Source organism: Pipistrellus kuhlii, unplaced genomic scaffold, assembly GCF_014108245.1.
Source record: "Pipistrellus kuhlii isolate mPipKuh1 unplaced genomic scaffold, mPipKuh1.p scaffold_m20_p_18, whole genome shotgun sequence".
NCBI lineage: Eukaryota > Metazoa > Chordata > Mammalia > Chiroptera > Vespertilionidae > Pipistrellus > Pipistrellus kuhlii.
In genome coordinates this window covers 13,734,981-13,752,624 of record NW_023425493.1, presented here as the reverse complement: position 1 = coordinate 13,752,624, position 17,644 = coordinate 13,734,981, and the positions used below count along the sequence as shown (strand labels likewise).

The 17,644-nt window shown below is 39.9% G+C and overlaps 1 protein-coding gene across 1 annotated transcript in view; it reads right to left on the bottom strand.

Annotated features, from left to right (window-relative positions):
- Window positions 1-5,216, bottom strand: part of KCNK2 (potassium two pore domain channel subfamily K member 2) — a 151,465-nt gene extending 146,249 nt beyond the window's left edge. The window contains exon 1 of the mRNA XM_036442181.2: window positions 4,843-5,216. Coding sequence (XP_036298074.1) covers window positions 4,843-4,876 — 34 coding nt within the window. The 5' untranslated portion in view covers window positions 4,877-5,216. The remainder of the gene's footprint in view (window positions 1-4,842) is intronic.
- Between the last annotated feature and the right edge of the window lie 12,428 nt (window positions 5,217-17,644).

Genomic DNA, 17,644 nt, shown 5'->3' with positions numbered 1-17,644 from the left:
TGGCTAGCTCATTCGGTAGAGCATGAGACTTAAAAATTGCACAGATAAAGCTACTGATATGGGGCAAAAAATCAACACATTTCATTTTAAAGTCACCTAGGGGATAAATTGTGCAAGATATGTGGACCCTACTACTATACAGTTTTCTGTTCCTCTTGTACCTATAAATTGTGGTACCTGCTAGCTAAAGTCATCAGTCACACTAAAAAAGACTCCTGATTATTACACTGAAATTAACAAACACAGCCATGCCCCAAGTTTTAAAATCTATGCTTATAAGATTTAGTTTATCAGCCTTTGAAGAGACATGGAGCAGAAGTTTACCTGATATTGTAACTTGGTTAATTTGTCATATAATGTGACATAATATAATAGTGTAGATAATAATGTGTATACTAGAGGCCCAGTGCACGAAATTTGTGCTCATCCCAGTCTGCACCCTCTCACAATCTGGGACCGTTGGCTCCTAACTGTTCACTTGCCTGCCTGATTGCCCCTCACTGCCCGCCCCCATGCCAGCCTGGTCACTGGCCTGGTCACCCCTCACTGCCCCCCATGCTGGCCTGGTCACCCCTCACTGCCCCCATGCTGGCCTGGTCGCCCCTCACTGCCCCCTCTGCTGACCTTGTCGCCCCACACAGTCTGCTGTTCAGTCATTTGGTCGTCCCTCACTAACTCCCCTGCCGGACAGGTCGCCCCAGCCTGCCTTTTGGTTGTTACTGTGAGGGTGTAATGACCAATTCAATTATTAGTACAGATATAAAATCCTATAAAATAAAAGGCTAATATGCAAATAGACTGAAAGGCAAACTAACCCTTCACTATGATGCATATTGACCACCAAGGGGCAGGCACTCAATGCAAGAACTGCCCCCTGGTGGTCACTGCACTCCCATGGGGGAGCACTGCTCAGCCATAAGCTGGGTTCATAGCTTTGGAGTGCAGTGGTGGTGGCAGGAGCTTCTCCCACCTCTATGGCAGTCGGACATCTCACAAGGGCTCCCGGACTGCAAGAGGATGCAGGCTGGGCTGAGGTTCCCCACGCCCTCTCCCCCCAATACACAAATTTCATGCACCAGGCCTCTAGTATATAAATAATATGAAATACGGTACATAAAATGCAATTGTTTGGATCCATGTCATTTCAGCCAAGAGTACAATAGTAGCCTGAATCCTTTGCAAAACAAAAAATTAAAATGAGTAAATATGAACACATTTACTTTCTTGAAGTGTCTGGGAGATTCTGATAGTAGAGAAGACAGAGAATTCCAGATGCTCAGGTTTTTCTGCACAGCTGACTGAGGTTAAAGCTCATTGCACTATATCTTTTGTGTGTGTCTGATTATTTGTGCCTCTATGGATGATGGTACAATACAAAATAGGAGTTTAAGGTTCCTGCTAAAGTATAAAAGGACTGAGTGAATCAAGCATTTATGGATAAAAATCCAAGATGGTCATAAAACCATTAGACTAATTATACTAGATCAAAGCCTCGTTAGTTCATAATCCACTTTCTCCTTAGACAATTCTGCATAAACTCTGGGCTTATTGTTCGGATAGTGCAGCAAATGGAATAAATGCAGTATCCCTTTCTACTTCAAGGGTGACAAAAAAATATATATATGTGGAAATGTTTTGAAAAGAAAAATGACACTCTATACATGCAAAATAATATTTCTGTCAATAGGCAGTACTGACATCCTCTCTAATCATAGTGATATTCCATATAATAAATCTAACAGCTAGGTTTGTTATTTCCTGTCTGGGATGTGAAGCTCTGCTGAAGCCGGTGTCTGCAATAGTATAAGAATGGTGGTTCTGCCAAGTGCTTTGCACTTCTATCAAATGGACACAATAAATTAAATCAGCAAAACCCCACCCATGAATCTTTGACTTCTGTAGTCACCCTAGAAAGATATCGCAGGAAATATTTTGAAGATGAACATCTCAGTCCTTAAATTCTCAAAAAGCCATTCATTTCTGCCAAGAATGGCTTTATTGATTACAGAGGCTTTCTTAAGATGATTAGACACAAGATGAAAGGGAAAATTAATAAGTGATAGCCACTCCAGCATTTCCACTGCCTTAATCATCAAGGATTGTAGAACAGTCAATCAAATTGATGTCATCACCTATCACATGTAAAACATCTTTAAGGAAACTTCATTATCTCCAATTCCTGCATTCTGATTGCCTTACATATTCTTCTACTGCATGTGAGGTAGCTTTGTTTTATGATTTTCTTATATTAGGAACCCACTAGGTGAAGAATAAATATTTCTATTGAGTTACATTTTTGGATAGTGTCCATATATATCCATATATATTTAAAATTAAAATATAGCTTATTTTAAACAGCTAGAATCATTAAAACCACAAAGTTAGAAAGGTCATGTAGATTAGTCATCATATCGAACACTTGTGACAGGCCAAATTATTGATATAAATGATCTCATTTCATTTTGACAATAATTCTAAGGCAGAAAAATTATTATCCCCATTATATATATGTGGAACTAGACACTTAGAGTTTAAGTAATTTGCTCAAGGTCACACATTTTAGAATTGGGGGACCTGGAATTCCAACGTATATTTGTTTAACTCAAAATATAGGGTGTCCCCTCAAAATGTATACATATACTTTGCATAATTATAAAGGCAATGTTTATTAAAATACATTTCATTTTCAAAACTGAGCTATCAGCTGTGAGAGTGTGCATATATGTGTTTGGGGCCTTCTTGTATTTACTTTTCCCTCCTCCTCTCCCAGTGGCAGGAAGCTCATTCCTCACAACAATGTGACACAACAAATCTTTGGACAGTTCTGACCGATCTTGCTAATGTCAAACAACTAACTAGAAAAAAATTTACAAGCTGTCATAAAAATTCATGCTATCATTTGTCATCAGTAGCCACATCCTGAGCCTGGTGGGGGGTCTAAGCCTACATTTTTCCTTTGAAGATAGTCCTAAAAAATCTTAATCATCCTATCATACATTACTTACTTGGCTTTCCTATTGTAATCACATGCCTTCCCTTTCCTTAAAAAGAGGAAGCCTTAAGACATAGCTGATGTTGCATCATTTCTTGATTGAGGTCCCAGAGTTCTGCACAATAAATCCAGATGATTTTTAGCTTGAAAATGTGTTCATGCAGAACCGACCTTCTAATTTTGACGAGAACTTCCAAGTGATTCCTGTAAAATATCTTATTCTAGGTAGAACTACCTAGATAAACTACCTATAAAATATACCTCTAAGAAGGAGACTAAACTGAACTTTTAAGGGATAATTTAAGCCTATTCCATATGTTATATATGACTATCCAAAAGTATTTTACCTTGGTGATAACTGTTGCTTAGTTACAGCTTCTATCTGTTCCTACCCAAAGGATCCCACTACCCTTCTAATAAGATGAAATAAAACCACATGTATAGCACTTTTATTTTGTCCTTGTAGTAGCATAAAGACATGTGTCCACTTAGCAAATACCTATGAGTATTATAACAGTGTTATCTGATACCATAGGAGATAGAGATGGCATCACTGGTGAATTTATCTTACCTCTCCAGCTCTCTCCCACTCAATACCTTTCTCCATATTTTCTGCTTCTCTCCAGAAATACTTGGCTTGCCTCCAAGAGTCTCTTTATAAACACACTTCATAGTTTATTTTCATGCCTCTAAAAAAAAAATGAGCTCCCTGATTTCAGAGTTTGGCCAGTGTCTTGGCTTACCCGTCAATCTTCAGCAGAGGGGGCTCCAAAATTGCTAATTCCAAGTCCCAATGCCACACACTACTGCCTGGAAATACATGCTAAATAGAAATAAGCTGGTATTGCATATACTGAATTATTCCCAAAACTTTATGATATCTTTTCAAATAGACAATAAGTTTAACAAACTCTTCTTTTTTTTATTTCAAAAGAAAAGCAACCAAGAATAGAAATCATTTAGAATTTGATATAATGTAAACACATTATTATACAGCTCTGTGTTAAACAGAATTCCATCATACACATAGATAAGTCTGCAAAGTAAAATCCTGATGTGAAATGATTACTGTACAATCAGGATATCTGTCCTGTTACCCAACACCACTAAAGAGGGACTTAGCTATACTTAATATTTGATGTTTTATAGGGTCATGCTCTTGATTAGCTTGGTTCACAACAATATTCCTATGAACCTACAAGTCTTATATAGAGACATCTAAACAATTTTCGAAAAAATTACTTTCCAAATAAATATGAAAACGTAAAAATGAAAAAGGTATTAGTTCCCAAGTTTTAGTTTCAGCTCTCATATCTTTTCTTCCCCACTTCCAAGACTCTAAGCCATTGCTGACCTACTATACAAATAAGATTCATCAAGGAAATAGTTAATATTCTCTCTAAATAAATTACAAATAATGTGTCTATATATAATGTCCTCTCTCTCCCTCTTCTTTATATGAAAAAATGACTACAGAAATAAGAATAATATGAAACCAAAGTAAACAAAGTTTAAATGTCCAGAATAAAAATGTGATGGAATTTATAGATACTTATGGTGATCAATTTCCCATTGCCAGAGTAACACATCACACCATTAAAAGTTGCTATATCATGCCTATTGCATAAAATGTGCCCACATTTTTAAAAAAAATGCAATTTCTTGCAGATTGCAAGGTAATGGAAAAAAAAATCTCAGTAACTAACCCTCTGTTGGAACCATCCAAGTTTAATTATAGACTTGCCCATAATGAAGACTCCCTGAAACAAGTGCTTGCTTGGAAATCTACTCCACATACTCTAGACGTCGTGAAAACAAACCCAATACTCGATTATCGCAGAGATACTCACAGTAGAAGTTCCTTTTTGCGCGTGGGTTCATCATTTGGGGATGTTTTCATCAGGAGTCATCATGCTTTTGATCTTGAACACCGTTCTTCCTCCAAGCTTTCTTGTCCGTAATTTCCAAAACGGAGTCACTTGTACTAACAAGCCATCGTCCCATACTGTTTGCTTTCTGTGTGTGAGTGCTACCCTATAGATCAATTTCCTGTCCAGAAACACTCAATAACGAACACACGCTGCTGTGCGCGAGTGAAATATGCTACTCAAACGCTCTGCCTCTGCAGTTGGGTTCCTGAAAAAGTCCCTGACTGGAAAGAGAGGAACTATATCCCAGGGATTCCAGGGAACTTACAAGACAGAAGTTTCTTCCTTAGAAATGCGCAGATCAAAACTGCCTCCGTCATGTTTCTCACCAGCTTGCGAGTCCAGTTCTATGACCCGCGAAGCACCCATGTACTGTGTGCAGCCCAAAGACCCTCCCAATCACCAGAGTAACAATATCCCAACTACATTTTAAAAACGGACTTAGTATGCTTTGAAGTACATAATGTTTTCCATTCCTGAAAGGACAAAGAGATCTACATTGTCAAAGTTTATTTTTAAGCTCGTGTGCTTGCTAAGTGCAGTGGCGAGCAGGCTTTCCGTGCCTGTGGTACCATCGCTGGAACCTATTAATGCAAACAGATGAATCGCTGGCTTGGTTCCACAGAGGCTTTTATTCATTCTCTCCCCCCCCCCTTTTTTTTTTCTTAATCTTATCTAAATTACATTGGTTATCATTTTTCAAATCAAGAAGGCTATCAGTTTTTCTACGCCTGCTTGTTTTAATTTGATCAGTACAGAGCAATGCGAGAAAGGCAAATAAGAGAAAGTTTTCAAGTAGCTTTCGCTGACCTAAGAGAGTTAGCAATTAGAGGTAGATTCTGTTTCTGGATAAAGGTGGAGGGATATTTGGAGAGAAGAAAAAATGGCAATACATTTTGGATAACATAGACAAAGATAAAGGATGAAAGAGAGTGAGAGAGAGAAGAGAGAGGAGATAAGAAGAGAGAGATGTCTTAACTATTAATACTAATTCTTCACATATTTCTTATTGTTGGGGAAAGCAAATTGCTCTGCTTTGTATAACCCCCTACCGATCTGCTCACCCCACCAAAATTAGCCCACATGTCATCTGATACCAGACCAAGACTCATGGAAACACGTTATTGTCCTGTGAAAGCCCTAACAAAGCACAACTGAGCAGTGAGCATAGGGTGGCCCTGAGGAAATACAACCCGTGTTATAGAATTTCTAGCCCCAATTTTGAACATCTGTTTTTGATGTGATAATAAATGTGATAATGTACATTAAATGCCAGCATTAAAGTAAGATAATCCTTCCTTCTGACGAAAACAAGGCATGCTTTTCAAGTCACATAAGAGAGAGAGATTAGGAGGATAGACACTTGTGTTTGTGCATCTACCAGAATGATCCTCCCAGGCACACACACGTACACATGCACAGGAATAGCACAGAAACTATCAGCAATAAAGAAATTAAAGGATGTTCCTTTTCTAGACATCCCTTTGCACAGTTGCACTACTTCGTCAGAGATCTGAGATGAAAGGAAATGGAAGAGGGATGTGAAAAATAACAATACTAATTGGACCAGACAGAGATGGGAGCCCCTGACCTTGGCTTTATTAGTCCTGCCTCATGCTGTAATCTGATGAAGTGCCCAGCCACTGGCCACTTGAAAAGTAAATTAAATTGGATTATTCCTATCCTGTTTTAACTTCATGGGGAATTAGCGTTTCTGTGTTTCAAGCCCAAATATTACCAGGTTATTAGATGTCAAGTAAATTGGTGCTATAAATGGTGCTAGAGTCCAGAAATTGAGATCCCTCTAAATTGGCAACCTAGAATTAGACCAGTTGATTTTTAGAAAAAAAAAAACAGAACTAACTCAAGAGCATCTGCTGACCTTTTATATTTGCTTAGGAGAAGGATGACAGGGTGACCTGGAGGATGGGAAGTGTGTGGAAGCTGCTGAGACAGAAGTCATGTTGGGAATGACAAAGGGTTAATGAGTATGATGAGATTAAGATAAGGATGAGGCTCATGTTGATTGGGCGTTCATGTGTTTCAGAAAGGGAACTTTGTACAATGGTCTATTGTACAAATTCCACTTACCAAACATCTACTATGTCCCAGGTACTGTGCTAAGAGCACAATTTTGTATGATAAGTGCAATAATATAAATATGTACAAAGTAGAAAGGTAGCAAAGATAAGGGAATTTTTCATTATGTCTGGCAAGATTTAAGTTGATGTCCAAGCTGAATTTGGTACAAAATTAGAATTTGCCAAGCAGACAATAGGTGGTAAGATGTTCCAAGCAGTAGAATTAGCTTATGCAATAGAGAGATGAGAGAAATGGAAACATTCTCAAAAACACAAGTAGTATACATCATTAAATGTATACATTATTAAAATTCTAGTGACATTTTGGAAAGAGCAAGATAATCCCAGTCCAGGTTTGTCCATCTTACTCAACCATGTGAACCACCCAAAGGGAGAAACTAAGTCTTGTATATCTTAGGATCACCTCTATGCCTGGCACATAAAAAACTGACTGATTAATAAACTGCATTGCCACTCCACCCTCCAGGAAAAAATGATATGAGTATATCTTGCTCCAGTGGTAATCTGTATTCTGCTTTCTCCCAGCAAGGAGTCTTGATCAAAGTATGTTTGAACATCAGGAATATTGAAAATGTATTCCCCCCCTTGTTTCCTGCTGATGTTCAAAGCTTCATGAGTCAGGTGAATGGCATTTGAAGGAGCTGGCAGAAATAAAAACCCCAAGTGCTCTTTCTTGGTTCGAGCCAAACCCAAACCTTTTGAAAGGCGTGAAAACATGCAGCCACATTGGTTTGGTTTTCCTTTCCTGGGCCGCTCTTCTCCTTGGTGCTGGCCAGCACCACACAGAAGTCTTGCGACATGAGCCATTTCCACGGAATTTTTAATTCTGCCAACAACAAGAGGGATTGGAAATTTCGTGAGAATGGTTATTCTTAGGAGATTTCCATCCCAGATTCCTAGCTTGTGTGGCTCGTATAAGTATCTAAGATGCACTGCCAAACCTTCTGAGGTCCCCGATGCACTTATTTTTACTCACATGTCTGCATGGAGACCTCAAAGTAGCAGTGAATGCAATGGTTTGTTGGGAAATACTTTCGAATGCCAGCCCAAGATCCCCCTACCTATGTGGAAATGGCTTTGGAATGCCATGATAAAACAAACATTGGGTTTAAATGTACCCAGAATATGTTCAATTTTTAGATGAGATGTGTTTACATTCTCCCAAATAAAAATAACCTACTCCAAAGCAGCCCTTCAATTATTGTCTATTCCTTTCCTTCTGAGCAACTATAAAATACAATAAGAATATTTCCTTAGTATGTTGCTAAGTATATAATAGCTCAAGCTCTGCCTATAGGCTTAATTCTCTTATAGACTTCCTATGAGAAGACTAGATCACAAATTCACCCCAAATAGGGACCCTATTTCAGCCATTGCTATGTAACGCGCCTCCTCCAAACTCAGTGGCTTAAAACAATAGCCATTTATTATTATTGGTGACTATTTTATGGGTCAGCATGACAATCCTGGTCTCCTCTGGGCTCATCAGCTGCATATGGGTGAGTGACTGCTGATCTTGGCTGGGCTCTTTGACCTGTTTTGGGGTCAGCTACCTGCAGGCTGGTATAGGATAGCCTAGATATTCAGCTCTTCTCCCTGAATTCTCACTTGTCTTTCATATCCCTCCAATAGGCTAGCCCAAGTGTGGTCTTCAGTCACCTAGTGTACATTTTCAAGGCAATCAGAGGCAAGAGAGGAAGTGGAAATGTGTAAGTGCATTTTAAACCCTCTGTTTAGGTCAAATTGTTAAGGTCATTTTGGCCAAAGCAAGAGACAAAGCAAGTCCAGAGTCTATGTTAGGAGGGCAGCTACTTCCTAAAGATGTGAATACAGAGAAGCATGAAAAATCAGGGGCTTCCATACACTCTATTTACCACAGGTGCAGAATATTATATTTGAAGCCAAGCAAGCCACATATCTGGAGTCCCTGTTTCCTCCCACCATTCCAAGACTTCAGTTCCAGAAGCACACATAACATGAGGTAAGACCCGGCTTCCCCAAAGGTGTCAAGGGGACCAAGTGATAGAACTTTTTAAGTGTGGGGGCAATCAACTTTCATGAGGCAAGCTTTGACCAACAGAAAGCAGAAAATGGAAGAGAACTGCAAATAAATGTCAACTCACTTATTTCCTTAATGCGCTGCTTAGATGCAGGATTTTGCCATGCTGGTGGTCCAAACAATGCTACAAGTGGTACACTGCTGATGGAGTGCCTATGTCTCTTTGTGGCCCTTGGTGAAGCTGTGCTCAGCATGGTAACGCATCATCTTGCTTCCCACTGTTCTCTGCACACTTCCCTAACCCTCCTCTCTAATTACCCTGGGATTCTCTTCCGATAAAGCATTAGCACTAAAGCCTGTGTCAAGCTCAATTTTCAAGGAAATCCAGGTGAGACATCTGTTTATGTATATATGTTGTATTTATTTATATATGTATAACATATATTACATATATATATATATATACTTACACATATGTCATTTTGTTCTATGTAGAGCTAAATATTGTTATGTAATTATATAAAGATGCATAGGTTATGTAATTATATAGAAACATCACCGCTGTATGGTGATATTATGAAATAAAATATCAATTTTAAAAGAATTTATAAACTCCAGAGTTTTCGTTTTCTTTTTATGTTTTTTGTTGTTATTTTTTTGCTAGTGAAAAAAAAAGGAATTAATAAGTTAACTTGCAGGAATTAATAAATATGAACTTTGTCAAACAGCCATAGACTTTGATCCTCTAGGAGTGTAGGGTTTCAGACACTTAAAATTAGATATAAATGAGATGAGTACCTTGAAGGTTTTTATCTTAAAATAGTTTTAGCTTAAAATAGCTTTTCTATTAAATTTAGTGGGGCTTGAAACCAAAGCTTTGCTTTTGTGCCTCTGCTAATAACAAACAAATGGTTGTTGATAAGAGAGCAGGGACTGTAGAAAGAAATGTGCAGTGAGAGAAGACGCTATTGTCATGGGGTGAGTTGAAGCTCACAGCCGGGTGCGGCTGAGAGGATTTGAGTACAGCATCAGAGACATCAAATACCACTTGAGTAGCTAAAAAGTGGAGCCAATTTTCTCTTTAGGAGTATCCTATCTAACATACTAACTCACAGGTTAAATTGTAGTATTGCCAGACCAGTGGCCCACAGTCATTTTATTGAGCATAACCTTAAATCCAATGCTATACCTTTGTGAAGCCCAAAGACCCAGCCTTGCTTTCTGCAGATTCCCAATAATTTACATCTTTAAGCATCTGTTTCTTGGCCTCCTGTCTAGAGTTGCAAAGTCCAACCTCTACGTCAATTTCCATTGAAGCACCCTGTGAGTTCAGTAGCTTTAAGGCTTAAGAGATTGTGAGAAGGGACATCTCATGCTGTCTCACAGCTTGTCATCTTGCCCACTCCACTACATTCACTCCCTCTCGTTATCCAATATCTTCAAGCCTGCTCACAAGTGCATTGCATTTTCTCTCACACACGAGATCCATTCATACTTAGATCTTAGAAGCTCAGCTTTTCCTAACAAAGTTGGGTGTCTGCTTACAAGTTCTCATAGAAGTCACTGAATTTTTTTCCTTCATATTATGAAACAGGCCATAAAATTTTTTCTATGACATTCAATAAAACTATTTTTGAGTGGAAAAAATGTGATTGTAAACGTTTTATTTTTCCTAAACTATCACTTGCATAAAATAAAATATCCCTGATGGACTAATTCAATTTTCCCTTTTAAATGTTTGCATAACTGAAAGCATCTCTCCCCTTTAAATTTATTAGATTTATATTTTTTCTTATTCTCATGATTTTTTATTAATGTATATCCCTCTTCCTACTAGACTATAAACTCTAAGAGTATAGCAATTAAGTTTAATCTCATCCGACACTGAATCATGGGCACCAGAGGTAATGTGAATGAATGAATGAAAGAAACTGTATATGTAAGTGTATTAATTGTATATATAGAGAAAGTGAATTACAGAGAAAAACAGAAACAAAGCCCAAGGCCAAGAATAGTGAAGTGTGTTATGCAGGATCATACAGCTAATTGAGAGCAGAGTGATTTTAGCAAGATTGCCATGCATATTCTCAGCTCACTTGTTTTCTTGTTGATAGACAGCAAATTAGTTTGCACTTTACATTGAAAAATGGGCCCAGCCAGCATGGTTCAGTGGTTGAGCATCGACTTATGAACCAGGAGGTTACGGTTCGACTCCTGGTCATGGCACAGGCCCAAGTTGTCAGGGCTTGATCCCCAGTGTGGGGCATGCAGGAGGCAGCCGATTGATGATTCTCTCTCATCATTGATGTTTCTATCTCTATCTCCCACTCCCTTCCTCTCTGACATAAAAAATAAAATTAAAAAAATAAATTTAAAGGCACAGTAGATCAATGCTCTATTTTTTTTTTTTTTATCACTATTTTAAAATAACCCTTTTAGCCCTAGCTGGTTTGGCTCAGTGGATAGGGAGTCGGCCTGCTGACTGAAAGGTCTGGGTTTGATTCCAGTCAAGGGCATATGCCCAGGGTTGTGGGCTCAATTACTAGTAGGGAGTGTGCAGGAGGCAGCCAATCAATGAGTCTCTCTCATCATTGATGTTTCTATCTCTCTATTCCTCTCCTTTCTTCTTTGAAATCAATAAAAAATATATTTAAAAAATAAATAAAATGCCTCTGTTATTTCCACCAGACTTTTAGTGAATTAGCATGGGGTCATTCCTCACATGCATGGAAAGCCAAGGAGAGCTGAGTGTCTGCTTCTCGGGAACACATGGGGGGAAACAGAGCGGATGGACAAGCACTCATGGGGGCTGGTAAAGACAACAAAGCAGGTGTCAATCCCCTCTGGGATTTCAAAGAGCCCCAGACATTTACATAAAAATCAGCAGCAGGGAAAGAAACTCTGACTTTATTTCTACACATCTTAAAGGAAGTCAGATTAGAATATAAATTCCCACTTGTAATATGAGGCTGGATGTGTTTGGGTGTGTGTGTGTTTTTTCCCTAGGTAGAGCTTCCAGGGTGGTTGGCTCAGGAGCACAGTAGGGAAAGCTTATGGCTCCAAGGCCCTTGTGAAACCTGCTACTGCAGACCAAGTTTGGGGAGAGGAGAGGGAAATCCTACATTCTCATCAGAGGGCCTGGAATTCAAACCTATGTCACTACTCAAGTACTATACCATTTTTTAAAAAAGAGAGACTGCAAATAGGAACTCCCTCTCACACTGTTCGCCTTAACATATTCCCCAAAGACTTTTATGTATGGGCCCGCCAACATTCACAAAATGCAATAAAGCTTCCCTAGGCCACACAAAGCAGGGGGAGGGAGGGATCATGCTTCTCTACAGGGTAGAGAGATTACATTCGATTGAATGTGTTAATGTTATTCCCTGAGAAGTTGTTTACACATTTTAAACGGCAAGTCTTCTTCCCAACAATAACCCTCAACAGAGCCCTTATATCATACACTCCAAATGAGTGTGGCTGAGGCCAAAGGCAGTTGCTATGAATAGACTTGCAAGTAATCTCTAGCAAGTGATCCCCACCTGTGATTCCATCCTTTTCACGCACACCATTTAGAGCTTAGTGCATGGCTTGCATACTCAGAGGGATCCCATAAATAATTTCTCACTGGAAAAGATCATTTTGAAAAGGTTTATAATGATTAAAAAAAAAAAAAAACATCCTATCAGAGCAAACCTCTCTCCGCTGCTGCAGAAAATAGAATGATTTCTCTCTTGCCTTCATTTTTCTTTCTTTTATACTACACCCTGGGTCCCGAAGCCAGTGGTATTTTTTTAAAATCTATAATGGCCCTGCTTTGTAACTTGTTCCATATGTTTGACATGCTTTGTAAAATAATTCCACATTAGTTTCCCCAGCCTAGGGTTTGGATCGTGACATCTGTTTTTTCCTATGTTTTCATGATTTATTTTGGTGTCCGTGTGAACTTGCTGTACAATAGTAAAAGGAATTTGCTTAGATTCCCTTTTCCTGGAATGTCTCCTGGTGCCTTGCAAACCCATCAGACCTCCTATCCACAGAAGATCTGACACAGCCACTATCAAGCCCAAGCTCTGCCACTTTGTAGTATACCAGCTCACACAAGTCCTCCCAGCTCTCTGGACCTCAATGTCCACATCTGTAAAATGGGGATGATAACAATAATACTATTCATAGGCTTTGGAGAAGATTTAAATAAGTTATCATATAATTACTATAAAACACCTTGATCAGTATTTGGCACATAGTAAGAGCTGGTTGCTTTAGTTATTAAAGCCAAGGCACAAAGAAAGGTCTTGAAGACCTATGTTCCTCCTCCTCTAGCATGCCTTTGCTGACCTTCATTTACTCACTCCCTCAACAAATGGGTATTAAGTACCAAAAGATAAAATCAACACCGAGTGCAGCCAGCATGGAGACCAAAGCTAAAGGAAGTCAGGAATACTAAATCCTATCGTTATTAAAATCTTGATATGTTATTTATCACAGATTTTTGCTTGAATATTGACTTTTTAAAAATACTGCATTAAGCCCAGCTGGTATGATTCACTGCTTGAGCATCAACCCATGAACCAGGAGGTCGTGATTCAATTCCAGGTTGGGGCCCATGCCAGGGGGTTGTGGCTTGGTTTCAACAATTGGAATAATGGGGTTACTATCAGCTGAAATAGTAAAGTCTAAAGAAATATTGTAGGTCTGGGAGGGAATATTCAGGAGCTCGGTTTGGACATATTAATCTTAAGATGTTAATAATCAACAAAATTGATATTGAGATACTCACAGGTATGAACTTTAGAATTCAGGGTCCCAGTTAGGTCTAGAGACAGGAATTTGGGAGTCATAGCATACAAATGACATTTAAAGCCACGGTACCCAATAAAATCATGTAGAAACGTGTATAGATAGACTAGGGAAGAGTTTAGTTGTCGGGTATATGAGAGAGTTTAATGGAGGAGACTGAGTTGGAGAAAGTCAAGAGAGTGTGGGGATGTGGAGTCAAATGAAGAAAGTATTTAGAGGAACATGTGATAAACCATCAGATGCTGCTGGTAGGTCAAGTAAGATGAGAAGTAAACATCGCTGTTTGGATTCAGCAAAGTGAAGTGACCTTGGCCAGAGCAGTTTTAGTAGAGCAGTATCAGTAAAAGTCTAATTTAGTGAGTTCAGAAGAAAATCAAAGGAGAATTTTTAAGAGAACTATTTTTAGATACTCTAAAGTATTTAGGCTGTAAAAGGAAGGTGAAGAATGGGGCCATGACTAAAAGGAAAAGGGAGTTTAAGAGAGGGCTTTTAAATTTTTGTTTTGTATTCTAAGATGGGGAAAATATTTACCTTTTGTACATGGGACAGAAGACAAAGGATTTGACAAATAAGAAAGTGTAGTCACTCATTTGTCGCATATTTTAAGTCTGGTCTGATGATGATGATGATGAGTGTGTTGTTGGAAAAATGAGAAAAAAATGGCCTATGAGAGGCAAGGAAGAATAAAGAAGACAACTGCCCCCATTCACACCAAGCCAGTAATCCAAGGAATATGATTGGAAAAGAGCCTTCAGTCTAGCCAGATTTGGTTCCACTCCTGGTTCTCAAACCTTCGCCTGCACCTCAGTCACCGGAGGACTTGTTAAGATGCAAATGTCTGAGCCCCAGGATTTTCTGATCCAGCCAATGAGGGGGTGGGGTCTGAGAACTTGCTTTTCTCTCGGGTCCTAGAGGCTACTGGCTGTGCTCCTCCTGAGAGACCATCCACTCAAGGCAACACAGTGAAAGTCATGTTCCCGAAAAAGGCTCTTTAAGCCCGTGGCCTTCACAGTTTGAAGTCAACTAAAGCCTGGCCCACGCAAAATTAACTCTAATTTTCATTGTTTTTAAGATCAATGTTTAAAAATTCATCACTAGGCATAGTTCTATTTTTCCTCATTACATTACACTATTAAATAGAATGTTTATTTTAAATAATGTAGATGTATTTATAATTTCTTTGTTGAGACAAGAAACTGAAGCCTTCTTCATCATAGTTCTAGTAATTTTCAGTCCTTACTTGTTTTACCTTTCCTTTGACTCTATTTCATTTATTGCAAACATTTCACTTGAAGCCTATTTATTTACTCATTAATTTATTCAAAAGATATTTACTGACCACCTGCTAAGTATCAGGCACCATTGTAGCACATGGGATACACCAATGAACACTCTGGTCTTTGGAAAGCTACCTTCCAGTTCAAGGAGAAAGAAACCATGAACAAATAGATAAACACACAGTAGGGTTCTGGTGGCAATAATTTTCACAAAGGTCAAGATAAAATAAAGGAAGGGAGGTTAGGGATGCATTGAAAAACAGGATGGGTAGTCAAGGCAGCCTCAAGGAGATATGGAAGTGAGATACCCGGGAGTAGGGTATTCCAGGCAGAAAATAAAGGGGCTCCAAGATAGGAATATACCTCGCATGTGCAAAGAAAAGCAAGGAGTCCACTGGAATGTGTGGACAGGGGTGGGGAAGGCTGTAGATGAGATCAGAGAAGCAATGTGGCAGATTGGGACAAAGGACACTGTAAAGTGTTTAGGGCACTGATACAGATTTGGCTTTTGTCTATGTGAACTGAGAAGCCACGTGCAGGTTTTGAGCAGCAGAGACATGCTCTGGCTTGCTTTTGCAAAGGGTCCCTCTTGCAGTTGTCTTGCAATGAATGCATAAATGAGTGGAACAACAAATCTATGTTGCTCTCTCTCCCTTCCTCACTCTCTAAAATCAATCAATAAATTAAAATAAAAATTTAAATTAAAATGTCTACCAGGAGCAACAACAGAAACAGGGTGACCCCGAGGAGGAGGCGTTGAGATCATCCAGGCAGGACATGATAGAGGCTGGGAGGGTGGTGGGTGGTGCAGATGTGAAGGAACAGTCAGATCCTGGAGCTCTTTTGAAGGCAGAGCCAGCAAAATTTGCTGAGGGATTAAATGTGAGTGTGGAAGGAAGAGTCAAGGGTGACCGCAAACTTTACTGCCTTGCTGAGCAGAGCTGCCCCTGACTGAAAGGCAGTATTCTGGCATGAAAATATGAATGTTGGATTAATCTGTATTTAGATGGCATTAAAAGGTATGGGATATTCACGCAGGGAATAGTATGGAGTGTAGATCACTGAACCTGTATGCTCCAGCCTTTTAGAGTTTGAGATGATAAGAAGGAGCCAGCGGAGGAGACTAAGGAGTGGCCAGGAGCTTGAGGGGAACCAGGAGAGCATGTGCTCTCAAGCAAAGTATAAAATCTTCCGGGAGGAGGGAGATTAGGCCTCCTGTACTACTGGACCATGAGCTTTGTGAGTATAAAGCATATTTTTTTCTGAGATACATAGTAAAACACACCATGACACAATGCCTAAGGTCCAAAAAATGCAATCACATAAAACACAGAACCACGTTACTGCATGCTAAGCAATAAAATAAGCAATATCAAGGAGCATGTACTTTCACAAAATGAGCATGTCCATTTACATGGTTCCCAGAAATGCATGTATTTTCAAAGACAAACTGACATGCCTACACATCATTCAACATTTGTCTCCCCAAACATCTGTGGGGATTCTAAAGGGCACAAAAAAGAAATCGTAAAATGCACACACATGCAATGACACAGGCACATACACTGACATGCACACACGTGCAGGCACACACATTTATAAACACACACACTCATGCACAAGCGCATTCTTTCCCATTCTGCTGCCAGATCAAGGTTTCAGTGGAATTTTCCAGATTCCTGCTGTCTTTTCCATGAAATCTACCTTTGCTGCCTTTTGGATAACTATTTGTCAGCGATGCGTAGCATCCGCCAGTTTTTGAGCCAGGCCATACACAGCATCCAAATACAGAAGGAGTTGTCTGTCCACCATGTGGGCGGAGCTTGACTTTCCTTGGTGGTCCTCAGGCGCAGGCATCGCGCCATCACAGGAAGGACACCTTCACCTCCAGCGCATCTGCCGCCCAGCAGCCCCGCCTCCACTGTCCTCCCTCTGCGGACAGTGCCGTGGCCTTGATGGTTTGTATTTGTCACCGCTCATTTTTTCTAACAGCTCTAATTAGCCCGAGTAAGAATTCTGGCTTCTCCTCTGTGCATTCACGGAGAGAATTGAAAGCAGGGCCCCCTGGGCCGCACAATTTAGTTACTTATAGTGAGGCCATGGATCAGCGGCAGAAGAGGAAAGAAGCACATTTGTTTCCTAAGCACATAGCAGGTGGATGTGCTGGCGCCTGGAGGCTGGGCCATTCCTGTTCAGTATTAAGAACTGGGAACAAATGAATTTTGTGTTCGTTTTTAATGTTATGATTATTCTTTTTCAATTACAGTTTACATTCAATATTATTTTACTAGAGGCCAGCTGCACGAAGATTCGTGCAAGAATAGGCCTTCCTTCCCCTGGCTGCAGGCACCGGCTTCCCTCTGGCACCAGGGACCTGGGCTGCTTTGCTCTGGCTGCCACCGCCACCCACTGGGACCAGGGCTACTTTGCTCCAGCTGCTGCCAGGCATCTGGGACCAAGGCTGCTTCGCTCCGCTCCGGCCAATGCTACCACCCACGGGGGTGTGCTCTGAGCTGTGCCACAGCCGCTCGGAGCACGCCCCCACC